The sequence below is a fragment of the Etheostoma cragini genome, chromosome 2 (genome assembly GCF_013103735.1).
Source record: "Etheostoma cragini isolate CJK2018 chromosome 2, CSU_Ecrag_1.0, whole genome shotgun sequence".
NCBI classification, from domain to species: domain Eukaryota; kingdom Metazoa; phylum Chordata; class Actinopteri; order Perciformes; family Percidae; genus Etheostoma; species Etheostoma cragini.
Window position 1 is genome coordinate 5,582,491 of NC_048408.1, and position 18,625 is coordinate 5,601,115.

At 39.9% G+C, this 18,625-nt stretch overlaps 1 protein-coding gene and 1 long non-coding RNA gene across 3 annotated transcripts in view; one reads left to right on the top strand and one right to left on the bottom strand.

The window, feature by feature from the left end:
* The first annotated feature begins 948 nt into the window (after positions 1-948).
* LOC117937097 lies at positions 949-5,001 on the top strand. The gene is made up of 3 exons (XR_004655097.1): positions 949-1,167; positions 4,051-4,055; positions 4,992-5,001. It is a non-coding gene; the product is annotated as an uncharacterized LOC117937097 (long non-coding RNA).
* Positions 1,800-18,625, bottom strand: part of vwa11 (von Willebrand factor A domain containing 11) — a 33,505-nt gene continuing 16,679 nt past the window's right edge. The window contains exons 1-19 of one of the 2 annotated variants that reach the window (XM_034860656.1): positions 16,626-16,692; positions 15,587-15,776; positions 13,459-13,595; positions 13,204-13,348; positions 12,963-13,056; positions 12,154-12,282; positions 10,539-10,725; positions 10,220-10,389; positions 8,885-8,997; positions 8,660-8,776; positions 7,930-8,106; positions 7,670-7,802; positions 7,399-7,551; positions 6,562-6,654; positions 3,999-4,270; positions 3,720-3,853; positions 2,984-3,143; positions 2,306-2,794; positions 1,800-2,205 (exon numbers count right to left, since the gene is read on the bottom strand). In XM_034860656.1, coding sequence (XP_034716547.1) covers positions 2,405-2,794; positions 2,984-3,143; positions 3,720-3,853; positions 3,999-4,270; positions 6,562-6,654; positions 7,399-7,551; positions 7,670-7,802; positions 7,930-8,106; positions 8,660-8,776; positions 8,885-8,997; positions 10,220-10,389; positions 10,539-10,725; positions 12,154-12,282; positions 12,963-13,056; positions 13,204-13,348; positions 13,459-13,595; positions 15,587-15,776; positions 16,626-16,678 — 2,847 coding nt within the window. In that variant the 5' untranslated portion in view covers positions 16,679-16,692 and the 3' untranslated portion in view covers positions 1,800-2,205; positions 2,306-2,404. Of the gene's footprint in view, positions 2,206-2,305; positions 2,795-2,983; positions 3,144-3,719; positions 3,854-3,998; positions 4,271-6,561; positions 6,655-7,398; positions 7,552-7,669; positions 7,803-7,929; positions 8,107-8,659; positions 8,777-8,884; positions 8,998-10,219; positions 10,390-10,538; positions 10,726-12,153; positions 12,283-12,962; positions 13,057-13,203; positions 13,349-13,458; positions 13,596-15,586; positions 15,777-16,625; positions 16,693-18,625 lie in introns of those variants that run through there. The other variant, XM_034860665.1, reaches the window with a different exon arrangement.

Genomic DNA, 18,625 nt, shown 5'->3' on the forward strand with positions numbered 1-18,625 from the left:
AAAATCCAATTCTGTTAACTTAATTTTCCGCTTCATGTTTTGTTTAAACATACCTAAAGATTATGTGTCTACATTACAGAAGACAGGCTAAATGGCATTGCTTTGATAAATCCTTTGTTTTTTTTCTTAAAGACACGGTTGAAGCTTGTTTTTTTTTATTTTCTGTGTTCAGTGCTGACAACTTTTAGACCACTGTTAGACAAAGTTGACCCGTCCATTTAGAATTCTAACCCTCTTTTCATTGTTCATGTTCTGAATTTACACCTTTTTCATTGCTTTGAAAAGAAGATGTATACTGTTAAGAAAAACGGTTTAAAAAAAAAAAGGTAATAAATGAATGTTAACCTAATCGCTTTCTGTGTTCTTTTTTTGTCAGAAAACATTGTTTTGATTGATTTTGGCAAAAGGTCTCAACTTTATTTTCTCTTAGTAAATACATTTCCTTTTCACATGCATATTTTAAAAAGTATAGAATGAATAAGTACTTCTTCCACAATTCATTGTTTAGGATATCTTTTATATCTGAGACTTTCCAAATAGCTGTGGTAAGTTTTAGAACAGTGTGAAATGAAGCCTAACAGTTAAAGGGTAATTTCGGTAATTTTTATCCTGGGCTCGGTTTTCCCATGCATTTGTGTTTAAGTAGTCTAGTTTTCCCAGACCCTCTTCCAAAGTGCACTGAAGGATGGTGTGGCTACTCCACATAGCATTCTGGGATGGGAGGAAAAAGGACTCTGGTCTAATGGCATTTCTTTAAACCAATCACATAGGCATGGGTGGGGCTATGCTCCGCACAGAGCTGCTGCAAAATAGTGGTGCAACAGAAACCTCAGATTGGACACGTCTTAAAAGTATTCCGGCACTGTGCTGGATCTCTGACGTTCGGCCTTCAGGAAAAATGAGTAAGTACATTTTGGAACTGGGTTTTGTATTTTTAAGGCAATTGATTTCACCTACCAATCATATGAGAGGAATGCAAGTACTCTGGCCTGGTGCTGGGTTTCTGGGGTATGACTATTAAGAAAAATAAATACATTAAAAGGTCAACATGGTATTTGTTTTTGACGCGCTGGGTTAAACCAATCAACTTCCACCTACCAATGAAACGAGTTCTAGCCAATCAGATGCAAAGTAGGGCAGGTCCTTGCCAAAAAGCGAGAGTGCGGTGTGTGATGCTAACTAGAAACTTCTGTAATATCCATAGACAGTTAAAGAAATAGACCAACAGATCACGTTGCTCTGGATGAAGACCAATGAAGGGAAGAAGAAGCACTTTCCTGATGATGGCTGAGCGTTACTGCCCAGCCTCCAACTCAGCTTGACGACGTAGCTGTGCCGTGAGCAATCTGTCAGTTAAGCATAATCCTCATAAATCCCCCAATTTCTAAATTTTAAAAGAACAAAGAAGGAAATGGACAATGCATGCATCCGGCGGAATATCCTGCAGGACTGGAGCAATCCCGGAAGTGGAACGTAAAAGATATAGACTAGTATTTAAGTGACCTAGGTAAACAAAACTCTTTGAATTTTGCTCAGTATTGAGCGAGAACCCTGTAACCCTACAGTATAAGGGCAAAGTGACTAAAGTGATTAAGTGTCTACAACCACATTATGGAAATATGGTTATGTTACAAAAAAACCACAAGCAGTTTCTGTCAATAACTATTAACAAAGATAATGGTTTTACAGATTTCTGCCGCCATTCTAGTACATGTTGATGAAAGAAATACTGCATCTTAACACTGTGTCACCAGAAACACCTTCACTATTGAAGTTTTCTGTCTCTGTTTCCGTTTTCAAACATCATAGTTTCCATTTATTCCACCCAGAGAAAGCCTGTCAGCCCATTTTCTTTGATTATTATGGATCTGTTAGGAAAATGTTAACAAAACCCACCATATGACGCCAACTGTTTGCCATTACAAAAAGAACATTTAGTAACAAATGAAATGTTACTACAAAAAAACATAAAAACTATCGATATAGGAGCATTTACTTGACATGCTTATTTGTCCTGGTGAACAAGTTTAGAGATATTTAGCTTGCTTCATGCTCAGATTAAAAGCTTTTTGTCAGCAAAACAGACATGTTAAAAACCATGCAATACAATTGTTTTTGTATCATAATTATTACATTTCAGATCTTAAGCATACATTCATCATCACTTGCCTAATCAGTGCTCACATTCTATTAGAGCAGGATGCCCATTATATGACCATCACCGGTAGGAAGTTTATTTTAATCAATTCATCACTTGCCTAATCAGTGGTCACATTCTATTAGAGCAGGATGTCCATTATAAGACCATCACCGGTAGGAAGTTTATTTTATTCAATTTAGAGTGATAAGTAGTTTACCCAAAACCTGATGCAGAGTACAGACATAAGATGGTGGGCAACCTAACCTAAGGCTTACACAACCTGGTTGCATAGGTCGATACCAGCAGGCACAACCACAATGGAAACGATAGAGTTAAAGCAGGAGGCCCAGCAGACCTTACAATGGAATGATGGCACTTTCCCACGTTGCCAACTTTATCTACAGCTACGAACTCAACGATCTGCGAGCAGCAGGAGGCTGTGTAGTTGGCCTGAATGATGGGATCACTCAAGGAGGTTGTTGTGAGGTTTCCACTGCCCTGGCGCAGGGAAATTCTCTCTATCCCCGTGCCGTTTCCGTCGCTTAGGGTGGCCGCAAACTCCCACTGGAAATGTCCACACTGAGACAGGTCTTTAGGGCATTCATCAGCCTGAACACTGACCACTTTACACGAAGGCTGAACAAAATCTGTTATCTGTACAGTAAGCAAGAAAAGAAAGGTTGGTCATTGTAGTTATGAATCAAAGCAAAAGGCAATCTAAATCTGTAGGATACTCATACGTAAGTGCATGTGTCAAAGCCAACTTTGTGTCAATGTTCAAAAGCTTTTTAATTCACTTGTTTCACTCTTTTCAACTGTGCTTATAAGGATGTTTAAGGTTACCTTGGAAACAACAGAGAATCTCAAAACAACGTAATTGGAGTCCACGCCATTGGACGACTTGGCTTCCAGAGTCAGAGTGATATCAGTGCCCGACGACGTGTCGGCAGGTGGCGTAATGGTAACGGTAGTGTTAGCATACTGTCCAGTTGTCAGGGTGAGACTGCCGATAGAAGAGAGAAGAATACACTTCATGAATTCAAGAAGTTTTACTGTGATTAACATTGTCTGTATTTTGTTCAGACTGACTGACATTATCCCTCACATGTCAAAACTTTCAATTGCACCCCCTAATATGAAGTCGCAAAGGTGTGGAGGGAGGAGTTCTGTAGATACTCTGAATGTCCAAGAAGCAGTTCTCACAGAGTCTACTGGCACCTTAATACGGTCCTTGCACACCGAGTCCAAAACGTTTTTGATGCGTTTTTTTTCCTATCTGTCTTCCTAATAATTTGTCCCGGACAGAAACCTTGCACACTGTGTCCGATGCGTTATAATTAATCTATTGCAAAGTTTTTTTCGCAAGAACAATACAAAATGTGACGCTGTTGTCGCTCGTACATAAATTTGGGACTCACTGTGCAAGGACCTTAACCTTTACTCCAACTGGTGGGTGGAGGTTCCACAAAGTTACCTTCCTCCTAGTTTTAACTTTGCGGCAGGTACTTTAGATTCAGGGACATGTCAGTAATGATACCAATATGTATCAAAAGAAATGTTTTTAGCTGCTTTCCCTCACCTGGGTGGGTAGTTCATTGGGAAGTCTCTGTCATTTCTGGCGCTGATGGAGTATTGACCTCCAGAGCCCTGGGTCATGACACTGAAGGGGAGCTTGAAGGCTTTTCCTGGCTCCACACTGCTGTCCACCGCGGCCTACAGGCAAATGAAGAAGAAAGGAACAAAATGTGAAGGAGAGTGCAAAAGGGTCAGTATTCTTTTTTGTTTTGTTTACCATAGGTCAAGCAGAGCCTGCATGCATGTAAAAACATGTTGTAAAAGACAAAGTGAAGAGACAAACCTGGATATTCACTTTGGAGACGGACATCTGGGTGGTGGACTGCCTCTGGAAGTCACTGTTCGACTCTTTGTCGGTTCCTTTCAGCGAGACCACAAACTCCCCCTCAGGGACTACGTCAACAGTCGCCAGGATTTTTCCGTTGCCAATGTCAGTCGTCGTGCTATTTCTAACAGTCTCAGGACCAGACACAGTTACTAGGGCAACATTCCCTATGGTCATCGAGGACGGCCCTTTCCGACCCATTACTGAGAGCATCAGAGTGGCTGGATTTCCTGGGTTTCCAGAAGAGAAAGTGAAGAAGTAAGGTAAGGACAAACAATATTTTCTAACAGCAAATGAGTGATTGAATGACTCAACAGCAGGCCACAACCCGTTGTCACTCCTAAAAGCAAGAAGTACGAAAGACCCAGCATCTGCATAAGGAGGTTGGTTTGGGTGGTGGATGGGCCGAACAACACCGGACTCTGACCCATGAGACTGGAGTCCATGTCCTATTCTTGTCCCTTGTGTCACTGAAACATACATTTTGTAGCCCCGCCCATGACCTTTTCCTGAACATAACTCTTTCGGGGCAACCTCTAGCTCACCCAGTAAGAGTTTGTGCCCCATGTAGACTGAGGCCTTTGCTGTCTATCAGCTTATCAGTAAAGTTAAACCTCCAGTAATTGATTTGCCACTTGCAGTAGACATATCCTAAACCATGTAAAATTGTAATGACAAACCTAGCAGACATTTTCTAATTTACACATCCAGCAGACACGGAACTGAGTCCCCTTTCTCTCCTTTTATCTCTGTTTTGGACTTCATGAGGGTAATATCTGTCTCTTTAGCTGCAACGTTTTCCGCAATGCTCACCAGCAATTCACTAACTTTGTCTACTGTTTGGTGCTGGCCAGGTGGTGCACAGTGGGTTTATCAGAGCTTTTTCTGAGGAATAATTACTGAGAGCGGTGAGAGCAAACCAACATTAGAAAAGAAAGGAGAACCCTAAAGGAGCAGTTTGCAGGATTTAGTAACATCTAGTTGTGAGGTTGCAACCACCTGAATACCTCTCCCCGTACCCCTCCTTAAGCTAAAGAAACACCTACGGTTGCCTTCAGGTAACATAAAAATGTGAAAGGCCCTCTCTAGAGCCAGTGTTAGGTGTGTCTATTCTGGGTTACTTTAGCAACATGCCAGGCCTGATGGAAGATGACCCACTCCCTATTAGATGTGAAGGGCTCATTCTAAGCTAACAAAAACATGATTCTTAGTTTCAGGTGATTTTTTTCAAATGAAAACATAATCATGAATCATATATTCCATATCTGCCAATGTATCCCCCTGAATCCTACAAACTTACTTTAAAACCAAAATGCAAAAAGACTCCTTATAGCTGAGATAAACTGAGTCGGGTGATTATTGTCTGGTTGTTTTACAGACAAGTAGTCATGTTATACCCTGATTGATATTAAAATATTAATTATAACCGTTGCTAAAGCTAGACATCTATGCAGCAAGAGTTTAGCTTATAGCTTTGGTGACTTAATTGTTTTTCACTTTTAATTGATGTTATTCTAGCACGGAGGCCGTGCATTGTGGCATCAAACAATCTCACAGACAATATTTGGGATGCTTGGTATTTTGGGTTAAAAACACTGCTAAAACATTGACACCTGTGTTAAGACTGGAAAAAATCAGATATAATTACCATATTTTCCGGACTATAAATCACACTTGTTTTCATAGTTTGGCTGGTCCTGCAACTTATGGTCAGGTGCGACTTTGTATATAATTGTATGTGTTTTAAAATGTTAATTCATACAGACTGACATGAACCAAGGAGTAAACTTTACCTTCTACAGCCTAGAGGGTGATCTAGGTTTGTGACAACTATGCTGCTCCTGTACCCCTGAAAAATTAACTGAACCATTGAAGGTTAAGAGGAGACGGTTTATTATCTTCCTCTGGAGTTGTTGGAGTTGTTCAGCAGCGACACAGAGGATATAGAATTCAGTTAATTCAGTGATGTGCAATGAGATGAGAAGCTTGGTGAACTTGCTTACCTGTAACTGGCTTGTTATGTTAATTTAGCCTATTCAGCCTCCCAGGTATGTTCTTTATGCTGCTGTGTGGCCGAATAACTGTTTATGTGTGACGTTAACATACTTGACACCTATTCAGCCTGTTGTTCTTTGTGCTATCGTGTCAATGAATAACTTTCAACTTTCCTGATTAAATGTCTGTTCTTGGTCTTGGATTTTGTGAAATAAATTTTTAAATAAATGTGACTTATAGTCCAGTGCAACTTATATGTTATTTTATTCTTCATGATGTATTTTTTGACTGATGCGAGTTATACTCCGGAGCGACTCATAGTCCGGAAAATACGCTACATAGACAATACAAAAGCCTGCTCCATAAGTTCCTATAGAGACTCCTAATTACACACTCACATTTCTGATTGATTATGACACATAATTACGTTCTTTCCGTTACAATGTACATGATGTACATGAGGTTAATGAGGTACATCTAACTACTGTTTTAAAACCCTTAAATTGCTTTATGGCATGGAGTGTACCTGCTTGTGGACGCCCGCTGAGGACAGCATAACCTGGGTGGGGTCCGGCGAAGCTTTCGACAAACTCATAGATGAAGGTAATGGTACTCTGGCCTGGAAACACAAGCACAGATACAAATGTTTAAAAACTGGATTAAGTCTGACAACAGGTGAGTAATAATTGTGTCATATTAATTTAACAACAGAAGCTAAATGAATGTACATGGTCTGCTTGGACCGATACGCAGTAGGAATAGAATGTTAAGTAAAAATGCTACTGATTAAAAAACAGTTACAACATAATAAAGGGCAGTGCAAACCTGAGCTTCGATTGCCTTAAAGGATTAGTTTGACTTTTTGCTTTTTTGACAGAAGATACATTAGAAAGGCAGTATCTGATTACACACACTGAAAGATTTTTCAAAACTTAACAAATTAAGTGAGTGTTAATTGATTATGTATCCAAAAGATGGCAGTCACACAAAGCGGTACACAGGCCATGCATTATTTGTGGAATTTCACACACTATAGGGTCTGCATTAAACAACAAAATCAAAAAACTGCTGGAAATTTTAGCAAATCTGACCTGATACAAGCCAAGTGGAATTTGAAGAAATTACCTCAGGTTGACCACTCTTGGACATGCTGGCTATTTTCCCCATTTCTAGTCTTTATGCTACTTATTCTAGCCTTATATCCACTGGATAGCTTTCATTCTCAACAAGAAAGCAAATAAGCATTAATCTCTCAATGTTGTACTATTTCTTCTATCTAGTTATAAAGTGTCTAAGTCAAACGACACAATTTTAATAGCATTTCTATGTAGAAAGAGCAAGTGAAAGGAACTGAGTATCTGACCTGTGACTTTAAGTGTGTATGGTTGGCTGGAGGTGATGCTGATCTGCCAGGTTCCTGTCTGTGTGGCCGAGTTAAAACGGATTCTCCTCAGGTTGCCCACTGTCTTTATGGTCCCTAGTTTACCTATTTCCTCATTGCTGCTCTGGTTCACACCTGGAATGTGTTATCATGCATTCAGTTGTCACAAATGTGTATCACATAACAATAATATTGTCAGCAAGAAAAAGAACGAGTCTCTGGGGAAGACCCTGCATGGGGAATGGTATGTTACCTGCAGGGTTGGTTATTATAAAGCTGATGGATGTTCCTGTGATGTAAATAGTGATATTATTTAGAGATTCATCCACCATGAAGGGGAAGGTCTCCTGAATCCCAGGGTTCCTTGCTCGTTGAAGAACTGTCACCTAAGGAAGAAGGGAGAATAAGAAGAGCACAATAATTTACCGCTTTATTTTGCCTTACTGCTCTGTTAGGGAGTGCTACATGCCTCAAATAGTACAGAATGACTACAGAATGATAGTACACTTTTACCAGAGCTGAAGTCGAGGTGTCAAGGATGACATCTGTGGCCTCAGGCAAATGTGCCTTAGACACCTGGATGGCCTGGCCTCCAGAGGCCAACGCCAGCTCAATGTAATCTTCGAAGGAAGAGGCAGCGCTGAGGGAACGCCGGCGCCTACCTTCGCCCGCGGTCATGAAGAATGACACCTGTGGAGATCATTGGATGTTGAGATTATAAACCAAGACTTTGCAGATCCATTTAAGTTAAACTGATGTGTCTGAAATTCCATACTAGCATGCTATATTTAGTAGGCTGAAACAGTATGTGAGATGTCTGAAATCTTAGAATGAAGCCGATAGTACATGAATTGTATACTATTTCCAGTGAAATATAACAATATGCCCCGCATAAGTATCACACAATGCAATTCGTTGTAACGACAACATTTTTAAACAGACAAACGGATTTTGTCTTATTGCTTAGCTTTTTCAGTAATTTAAGCATTATCTTGCAATGCCACTAGAGCTAAGGTCTGCAGGGGCTACCATGGTTACGCTTCCCCAACCGGCAAGGAGGCTTTCATGAAACGCTGAAAATTACAACTTAGTGCCCCAAAAAGATACACACTACTGTTTATCTACACAAAAGTATGTTGAACTAAAGTATAAATATTGAGAATGTATTGCGTTGTAGGCGATTTCGGATGCAGTCTCAGGGTTAGTTAGCGTAGGGCATCATAGGGTGTCCGTCAGTATTTACCGTCGACTTGGAGCTCCTGATGAGAGCGACAATAGTGTCCTTGAGGGCAATGTCTTTGGCTACAGCATCAGTGAAAACATAGATGTGGGAGGAGGCAGGGGCATTGGTCAGAGCCAGCTGGAGATATAAAACAATGGATATAGACAATTATTTATCACCACAGTCTTTGAGGGGTCCAATAAAATATTCAACCACCCTAGTTAGACATTATCATAGCTTTGGTACCTGAAGTCCAGACAGGCACATCTCAGGGACATCCCCACCTCCCGTGGCTGTGAGCTTCTCCACTTCTTCTTTCATCTTATTAGGGTCTGTTGTCCTGATCGGTGGTCCAAATGCTACATACAGAGCACAGAAAAGGGGCTAAGTGCCAAGAGTCTCTACTCACCTCTAAAACCCACCTTTTCCTGAAGGGCTAACTCTACGCGACTCAATTCTCCATCAAAATAATGGATAGATTGCTTTCTTTTAATTTTTTATCTCAATCTTTTAAATGTGTTTGTTTTAATTTAATTATATTTGCCTTTTAAACTGTATTTGTGGCTTGTTTTTACTGTAAGGTGTCCTTGAGTGCCCGTAAATAAAAATGTATTATTATTATCATTGTTATTATTATTTGGATTAAATATCTGTCTTTACTACAGAACCAAAAGCTGATGGGGGTTTCATTGTAATAATAGTGGGAATTTGTTTGTATCACATGAAACTAGACAACCTAAAGAATCCAGTGGTACCCTGTCATGCTAGCTTGTCGGGAAAATGTCTTAATAATGCTTAAAAGTAGGTTAAATTGTTTATTGGGGTCCGTAAACATGTTGAAATTGCATAAATTGGTCTGACTGGAAATCTGAGAATTTTCTGGATTTAGTTCAATTGTATTTGCGTGTTGTAATGTTAGTCCCCATAGTAGTGTTTTCATTGTTGTTAGACAATTTTTTCCCAATGATGTTAAGATTTCTAAGTATTCTATTAGCAACTTGCATGGAAAATTGTGCATAAAGCTGCCACAAATGGGAAAGAAACCTTCAAAAGGCATGGACCCAGGCTCAAAAAGGTATGGGCTGAGCCCCAAATGTTAACAAAATATATATACAGATTTACAGTATGCACCACAGTTTGCCAAATCTAACTTTACCTAAGAGCATAAAAGTTTGAGAAAGACAGCGGCAGAGCACTCGGTGACCAGAGCAGACGTAGTAAGGTTGCTTCTGAAACAATTTCTGATTATTTAAATGAAAATGGCTGATTTTATCATGGAGATGTAAGAAATATGCGTAAGCCCAGAACACAGGACCTTCTTCTTGTATTTACCTTCCTGTTCCCCCCTAAGACACATCTGACCAACACGGGTGTGAACCTACTCGTGTGGTTTGTAGTGGCAAATTTTGGTACGCTTGGACTTTTCCAGGTGTAAGACAAAACAAAACCAAGGAGAAATCACTCCAAATTTTTCAACTCGTTAACCGATTTGGATGAGAACAAACAAACTATAGGTCTGAAAAAACCCTATCTCAACTCATTGATTCCTTAACAATGTCAGTAAGGTAGAAGAGTTCATACCGGGGTCATTGAAAGGCACCAGAATGTACTCAGATGGCTCGTCCTGTGTTCCTTTTTTGCTGTCAATGATTTCGTTTACAATCTCCCTGGCTTCAGCGATGTCATCTGACATACTGCCCGTGGTGTCAATAACAAAGCAGACAACGGATGAGCGGGCGATCCCCATCATTCTGTGAGAAAGAAAGAGAGAGTGAAGAATTAAAGGTCAGGTAAGTCTTGCATCCCTCTCAGTTCTGACAGTGACATCGTGCTGCTTTGCAAACTTTGCGATTCAAGATCAACACAGGATTGAGATATTTTTTGTGTCTAAAGTTAATACCTCAAAAATTCCTTGTCCCCGGCAGTTAATCGGATGTCCTGCAGCAGCTGGAGGCTGGCCTCCGTGGCTGCATTTACAGCAACATCGTGGAGGGCCTTGTTGTCCGAGTGGCGCTCGTCTTTGCTGATGCCGCCACGAGGAACTGTTGTGCTAGTCAGGTCAGTTGCACCGCCATGGCTGCATTTACCTGGCAAAGGGCAGAGGGAACAGGTTTACATTTTTAGAAATAGTGGACTTGTGCCTGTTATGTTTTCAAGTGTGCTTTCCTAGGTAGACTGTATTTCCCTGCAAAATGTCTTGCACTCAAGGTAGAACAAATGTGTTTGAGATAACTGCCTTATGAGTGCTTCATCTGGATTTTCATTTTAAACGTCATTAAAACCCCATTAATACTGGGCATTTGTTATGGTTAAGCATAATATTTATTTCCTTGTTCTTTAGTTTGAACTCCAGTTTGACAGGCAGTTTGACAGGTTCTTGCGGCAATCTCGCGGAGCCTTGCTGGCGGACAGCCGTCTCACGGAGCCCGGGCAGCCCTTTTGCAGAGCTCCACAGGGGGGCAGCCTGCTGGCAAAGCTCCACGAGCTCACAATCTGCAACAATAGTTTTGGTGTTTTGTCTGAACCAGGCATCAGTCAGAGTCTGTTGTGCACCAAAATCTGTAAATAGCAGACTTATCAGAAGGGCAAGTGTAGTTAGCATCTTGTTTGTTAGCTTGTAAGCTTGTAGTCTCGCATTGTCAGACCTTCCCCCACATCCAAAAAAAGTGAAAGGTGACGGACATCGTCCAAAGTGAGGGAAGTCCAGGTACCTGAACTATCTCAGAAATAAAGGGTTGTTTATATAGTTAGCTTGTAATTGGCAGTGGCTGACAGTGCAAAGACTGTCTGCTGCATACTTAACAGAAATTGGTTTACGTATTAGTGACGTACCTAATCAAGGTTGCCCAGAATACATTTGAATCTTTGATTTAAGGGGGGCAGACACAGACATCCCCTTCACAGGGGAGGATTGTGAAAACACATCTCTAGTGACAAACTTTGCATGGATTCAAGTCAGTATGGTCAAGGTTCTTTCCTTCACAGTTCATTCTGGTTGACATAAACAAGAAAAACATTTTTGAGTGGAGGGAGACTTTAACCATCTCACCCTAACCTTTCAAGGCCAACGCCTAGCCTCAACCATCTTGCGAGAGAATCCTGGATTACCAAAAACTGTAGACACGACACATTGAACTGACAAAAGTGGTATCACTCTTCTCCTCTAATCTTGGCAAGGAAGCAAATAAGCATATCTACAAAAAACAATATTTTAAGGTATGGGACTTGGCTGATAGTCATTCTGTTTTTGGACAAATTAATGACTTCATTCTAAATGTGGCCTCTTATATAAGTCAGCATTCTACCTAAATGAAATATAGTTTGCCAAGTCATTCATGCAAGAAATAAGGGTCTTGTGTAAACCCTCACCTATTTTGAACAGCTGTGAAAGTTCATTTTATTGTTGAGGGTTATTAAACTATGATGCAGACTCCACTGGTAACAACATATGAGCATGGTTTAGGCTCCATGTTCAAATATTGTCCAAACTTTGGAAAAATGTTTGTCTCTGGTACCCTTGGGCTTGGCAGCAGAGAAGATTCCCATGTAGCCTGATGTGAGTTTCCTCTCCTGCAGGATGCTGGAGAGGATGGAATTGGTGCATTTTCCACTGGGACAGTCCTTACAGGTGGGAGTGTTGACATCTACACAAGCACACAAGATGCACAATCAGTAAACGTTAGGTTGATATCTGCGTTATGGTATATGTTAGAACAGTGATAGGATGCTATGTCAGAGTCATATGGTTATCTAAAATAAATGCACACCCGGCAGCCAATCAGAATCTCTCGGTGCCCATGGCATAAAGCCAAAACCAAACTCTGTCGCGCTCACTGCTCTTTGGTCTGTTGATTGAGTTTTACCTACAATTATACGGGTAATTCAAGGAGCTCTAGAAGAAATATTCTGATCCTTTACTTGAGTCAAAGAACTAACAACAAAAAGTAAAAAGACTATTACAAGTAAAAGTCCTGCATTGAAAAGGTTACTTAAGGAAAAGTATGTAAGTATAATCAGGAAAATGTACTTAAAGTACTCAATGCAAAAAAACACATTTTTGGAACTGGAAACGATCAATACAAACTCAGACACAAAAGTGTTTAATCGTCTAATCATCCAATAATCAGCTGTGCTTGTAGGTCTATATAATGTTGGGTAGTTGAATTTTTATAAAACAGTATTTTATTAACTGCATTTGTTTTGTGTGCAAATATTTTAATTTGGTAACTAGCTATTAAAGCTGTCAAATGAATGTAGTGGAGTAAAATACACAAAATTTCTAATACAAATTCACACACACACACACACACACACACACACACACCTGCCAGGTCTTCCAGAGGAAGGTCTGGGCGTATGAGGTTGATGTATGGCTCTTTGTATCCTAGCTCCACCCAGTTACTGTGGCTGTAGAAGTCCTGACAGTGGATAGAAACACACACAATAGCACTTTTATACATGCATATAGACAGTGAGTTATGATATCTGTAGAAGCTTTCCCCCATCCAGTCTCCTTTCTCGTTTATTCTACCTCGTCTAACCTAGATTCTTTCCACCCGTCTCACCTGTAGTGTATGAAGGACTCTGCCCAGTGTTTCCCTGGCAGCCTGAAAATTCTGCTTGCGAATGTTAGCCTTTATGGCCACCATACCCTCGGTGATTAAGCCCCGTCCCTCCAGAAAGGCCTCTGAGTTGAAGTGGTGTGGAGCACTGAAAGAATGATTCACAAAATTGTGAGTGTAAAAGTAAAATCGTCCTTAAAGCTTGGCAACATAGACCTTTTATTTCATGGATTTGTAGTAGTTGTTTGTTTTTCAAACCTGTTAATAAAGTCACGGTCTACCAGTCCATTCTGGTTGTAGATCTCTTGAAGGGCAGAATGAAACTTGGCACCGGATACTAGTCCTGTTGCTGTGGGACCTAGACAGGCCTGGACCAGCTCTTCAGGAGACGAACCCTGTAGTCAGAGGTCAAAGGCTTGAGGTTTCAGTTCCAACATGGAGCTCCAGAATGGAGTGATGTTTGTCACAAAGTGTCTAAGGCTACACTTACTTTGCTACATTTTGGATTTTAAGCTGAGTTTTGAGCCAAAAGCAATCTCTGTGCACATAAGTGTTCTTAGCTCCAGTAGAAGATCTAATCTCTGTTTCCGCTAGCAGGCCCAAACCGTGTATCTCAACAACATTCTCATAAACTGGGCATGCATGTGCCGGGGGAAACAAGAGGCATTGTTAGTAGTTGCCACGGTAACATTAGAAGTTGATGGCGTTTTTCCATCACATGGTACCTGGTCGACTCAGCTCGACTGAGACGCGGTGGCCCGTTCTCCTTTTTTCCATTGCAGATTAGTACCGCATCATGCTTGAGGCAAGCGTGGCTGGTCGTCATAGCAGCAAACTGCCCTGACCGCGACACACACAGAACATCAAAGGTGTGTTGGTTTTGATTGTCGGGATGTGGTTGTTGCCACAGCCAGAAAGCAAATTTAGTTTCAAAAGAAGCCGGAGGTAGCCAAAAATAAATAAAATGCTGGCTAAACAATTTGAACACGTCTGTCTCTAGCAAGGATGACACAGTAATAAGTGACAATTTTCTTTGACCAATCAGAAGTGTGCAGGTTTTCACGTCACCTTTTGGTATCACGGACTAAATTTGTAATGGAAAACCTTAAAAGGCGCGTAAACCCGAGGCGAGTAAAGGACGTACCATGTAGAGGAAAAACCCCATCAGTCTCAGAGAACGAGACCAGATGACCGAATATGGGGGCGGAACATTGGTGTTAGTAATAAAAGATACTCGCTTTTTAAACCAAAACATAACACTGTGAATGTAGCCTAAAACAAGGTGATTAAAGAAGATTTATTTCCGATGTTATCATCCACATTAGTTCCATAATAATGTCAATACAGATGTTATGTTTATTGAGTGAACCATGAATGTCTGTACCAAATATCATGGTCCGTATTTGTCCAACAAAAATGGTGGATGGGTCGCAAACTCTTTTCAAATGATAGCTAAACAGTAAACAAATTTAAACATTTGAGACAAGAAATATGCAATACAGTAACAGAATCAGGATTCCTAGATGTATTTGTATTTTGCAGTGCGTAGTTTGACAGTTTGATCAGAGTTTTAAGAGCCTGGTGCAATCGTACGAGCTGGACGGAGAATGCTAGTTACGTCCAGTAACTACGTTCAAGAATGACGCTTTGTTTCTACGTACCTAGAAACAAATTACGTTTCTAGGTACGTAGGTGGCAACCTCCCGTGGCTGTAGTTATTTTAAATGAGGACATGAGGTGACAAAGTTTAAGAAAGACATCTTTGAATATAATAACGAGGGAGTTAGGTTAGGGTGGTGTAGGTATCAATTCAACAGGACTGTTACTCAAGAGACAGGGGTTCATTTCCCATGTAAAACCAAAATTCTAGTCATTTTGAAATTAACCGAAATCTTACGGACCTTAGTCTAGGAAACAATGACGTCTGTGACGTCTCATTATGTCCACATTTTAATAGTTTTACGTGACTCATTTTGAGCCGATTCCTGATATTTTTCTGACCGTGACTATTTTTGTTGCCAAAAAGTTAAGTAGTTTTGTTTCAAAGGTGTGTAAAACTAACCCAGACCAATATTACAACCCTTAGAGCCACAATGCTAGCGTGGAAAAAAAAACTAAAATCAGCTTCTGCATCCTATGGCTGCTGTTCCATATAAAAACAACTGCCATAAGCCTCTTTCTTACCTCATTCTCGGCTTCAGCATTCTTTAAATACAAAAAAATAATCTTGTGCGATTATGGCAAACTAAAGTAAGCTTTTATCCAGCATACAGTCTGTGTTCTTCTCTTTCTTTCCATGTGTTGTGTTTTATATCCAGATTTGAGTTTTTTCGTTTTGTTTGACTGTGTTTGCGCTGTCACAATCACAAGTTATCGTCCATCCTACCGTTGGTTTGAATTCATAATGATTTGCCTCAGCCACTGCACGACATGTCTCCATCACTTTTTTCAAAAGAGCTGTCCCTGTAATGCTGACATGATTGGACGTCCCACCTCCAATGGGGACAAAGGCCACTGTGGGCCCTGATAGGACCAGAAACAGCAGGGCTATGCCCAGCACTGAAGTCATGATCAATCTACAGGAAGACAAAGAGAAAAGGATTAGATATTAGTATCAGGTTGGTTAAATGATAAATGATGGAATACAACAGGGAATTCAACTGAAGATGATATATTAGAAGACACATTAGAATCAGATAACGACAAAGAAAAGACACAGAAAAAGGAAAACGCTCAGGAACAAGTCACATAATGTGATATGGTAATGATTACCGGCAGCCATAATTCAAAATGAGGTTTACCTGAAGGTAGAAAACCAGCACAAAACAAGATTTTTTTTCTTTGTCTGTGGAATCCCTTCAGAGATAATGTTTAGGTCAATTCTTTCTAGAAAATTTCTAACATTAAAGTTATTCAATGTAGCAAACTGAACGTGACATAAGGAGTTCATAAAATAGACCATAAACTGACGCATGTTTTGTAAGAATATGCTGATGGGCCACTTCCCACCAAACATAATATTTGCACTTTTTGCTTTGTCCTTTGTTTGCTATTCACACAGATTTCTCAGTGATGATTTAAATAGTGAACTGAAAGCCATCTGCGCAAAATGTTACAACTCTTATGTTTAAAATTGTTTTAATGAGTAAAATAAAAGAGTAGCATAAGGTGCTAAAACAAAATAAATTACCATATTATTTTATATATTAAAATATAACATGTTTACAAAAAACTAAATGTACAAATGAATTCTAACAAATACTTGAAGGTTGATTTAAGCAAAACAGAAATATTGGATTTTAATATAAATACAGACTCCTTTCCCTTCCCTGCCAAAGAAATACACAATCTGATAAAACATAGCACCCATCCTTTACTTGTCAATTTAATTAACAAACTGTAACTTTTGAAAACTACAATCCTACCTTGAGGTTTCCCAGCTATAATGGCTCCAGTGACTCTTAAGGAAGTGTAGCATGCAGCCCCACCACTCCTTTTGTGTAATTATATGTGTGTGTGTGCGTGGTGTGGGTGGGTGGGTGGGTGGGTGTGTCTATTAGAGGGTGTGTCTGTGTGTGTGTCTGTGTGTGTGTGCGTGTGTGTGTGTGTGTGTGTGTGTGTGTGTGTGTGTGTGTGTGTGTGTGTGCGTACATTCATGCTATCTCCCTAGTCATTTCATTATCAGTTCTACACAATCTGATTACACTGGAAGGGAAGACCTGGATTTCATCATAAACTAAATAAGGAGGGCACACCTTGAGGACCCACTTTACTGCAACTGGGAAGTGACGCACACTAAAAACACGATTTGTGATCTTTATACAAACACATGTAGAGTGGAATAGCTTAGATATGGAGAGTCAAACATAACCCTGGGGCCCACTGTACGAAATGTCTTAGTCAAAAAGTGTTTTTGGTGTGTTCAGAGCACCTTTCAGTCAATAAATGTAATATTCAGCACCACTATTTCCTGTTCCATCAAACGTATTGTTGAAATTGCACTTCTTCTTTAAGATATCTCAGGTTGTCACTGTTCCACTATCTTTTACAGTGACTGACATTACCACTTTTCATTCTTACCCCAACCCGCCCGTCGGACACCACCTACCAAGAGCCTGGGTAATAATAATACATTTTATTTATAATGCCCTTCACATTTCAAAAAGAAATCTCAAAGTGCTACAATTAATAGGGAGTTAAAAACAGTTTCCAGAGTACGATACAATTGACAAGCAACGATCTGGGTCTGTCCCAGGTTTCTGCCTAAAAGGAAGTTTTTCCTCGCCACTGTCGCACTGTTGCTTGCTCTGGAGGAAACTACTAGAACTGTTGGGTCCTTATAAATTATAGACTGTGGTCTAGACCTACTCTATCTGTAAAGTGTCTCTAGATATGTCTTGTTAAGAATTGATACTATAAATAAAATTTAACTGAATTGAATTGGTCATCACTTGTAAATATATTGTTCATTATGTACTTGTAATCCTTTAAGGGACAAATATGTAGTTATAAATTGGTAATTACGCAAGGGTTTTACTCGCTGTTTTGGTCCATGAACTTAAATTAGTTTGCCACCCTGGCTTAGATGTTTTTTTTGTCATTTGATACCTCTCACCCTGACCTGTACCCAGGATATAGAGGACTTAGTCAAAGCTTGGGGAGCTGTGATGAGAGTTTCACATTTCTTAGAATTGTGTTGTCCATTTCTTTACTGACAGACTAATAATAATAAATATGCCAAATAAAGCAATTAGCAATAAGGCTTGGCAGCATGGGTTGCCAAACGTGTTAAACTTAAAACCACAGCATTAATCACTGAACTGCAAAATGTCTTTCAAAACTAAGGTGATGCAAAAAATGAATGAGTTCCCAAAATGAAATATGAAATACATTTTGTCCACTTGACACTCGTTCTTAGATTTCATTTGTAGAGACATCCAGCATGTACTCATCTATCACTTCCTGAAACCCGTGCCCATTAGCTCAGTAAGGAAAACAATTCATGCTTTTATCTTTGAATGGAAATGGGTGTTTAAGGAAGGCCTGCCTGTTTGGAACACTTTGCCGAGTAAAATAGTTTCCTTTCTGGGAAAATCCCTCCTCAATGACAGTATCACATACAAAATATGAGGTGTCCAATAAGGTTAAGGCTTATTGTAAATTAACCCTTGTGTTGTTTTCTCGTCAAAATTGAAAATGACAATTTTGTTGATGCTTTTTTAATCAATATTTTTAACTTTTTCTTATGTTTTTGTGCCTTTTTTCAACACTTTTTTCAATGTTTGTCACTTTTTTTGACGTTTCCAACACTACGTTAACCTTCCTCTGGTGTTAGCTTTCTGCTGCTATCTGAAGTGTTAGCGGGTCATTTTGGACCCGTGTATTAAATTAGCCATAAAATACCCTAAAAACAATCTTTTATCAT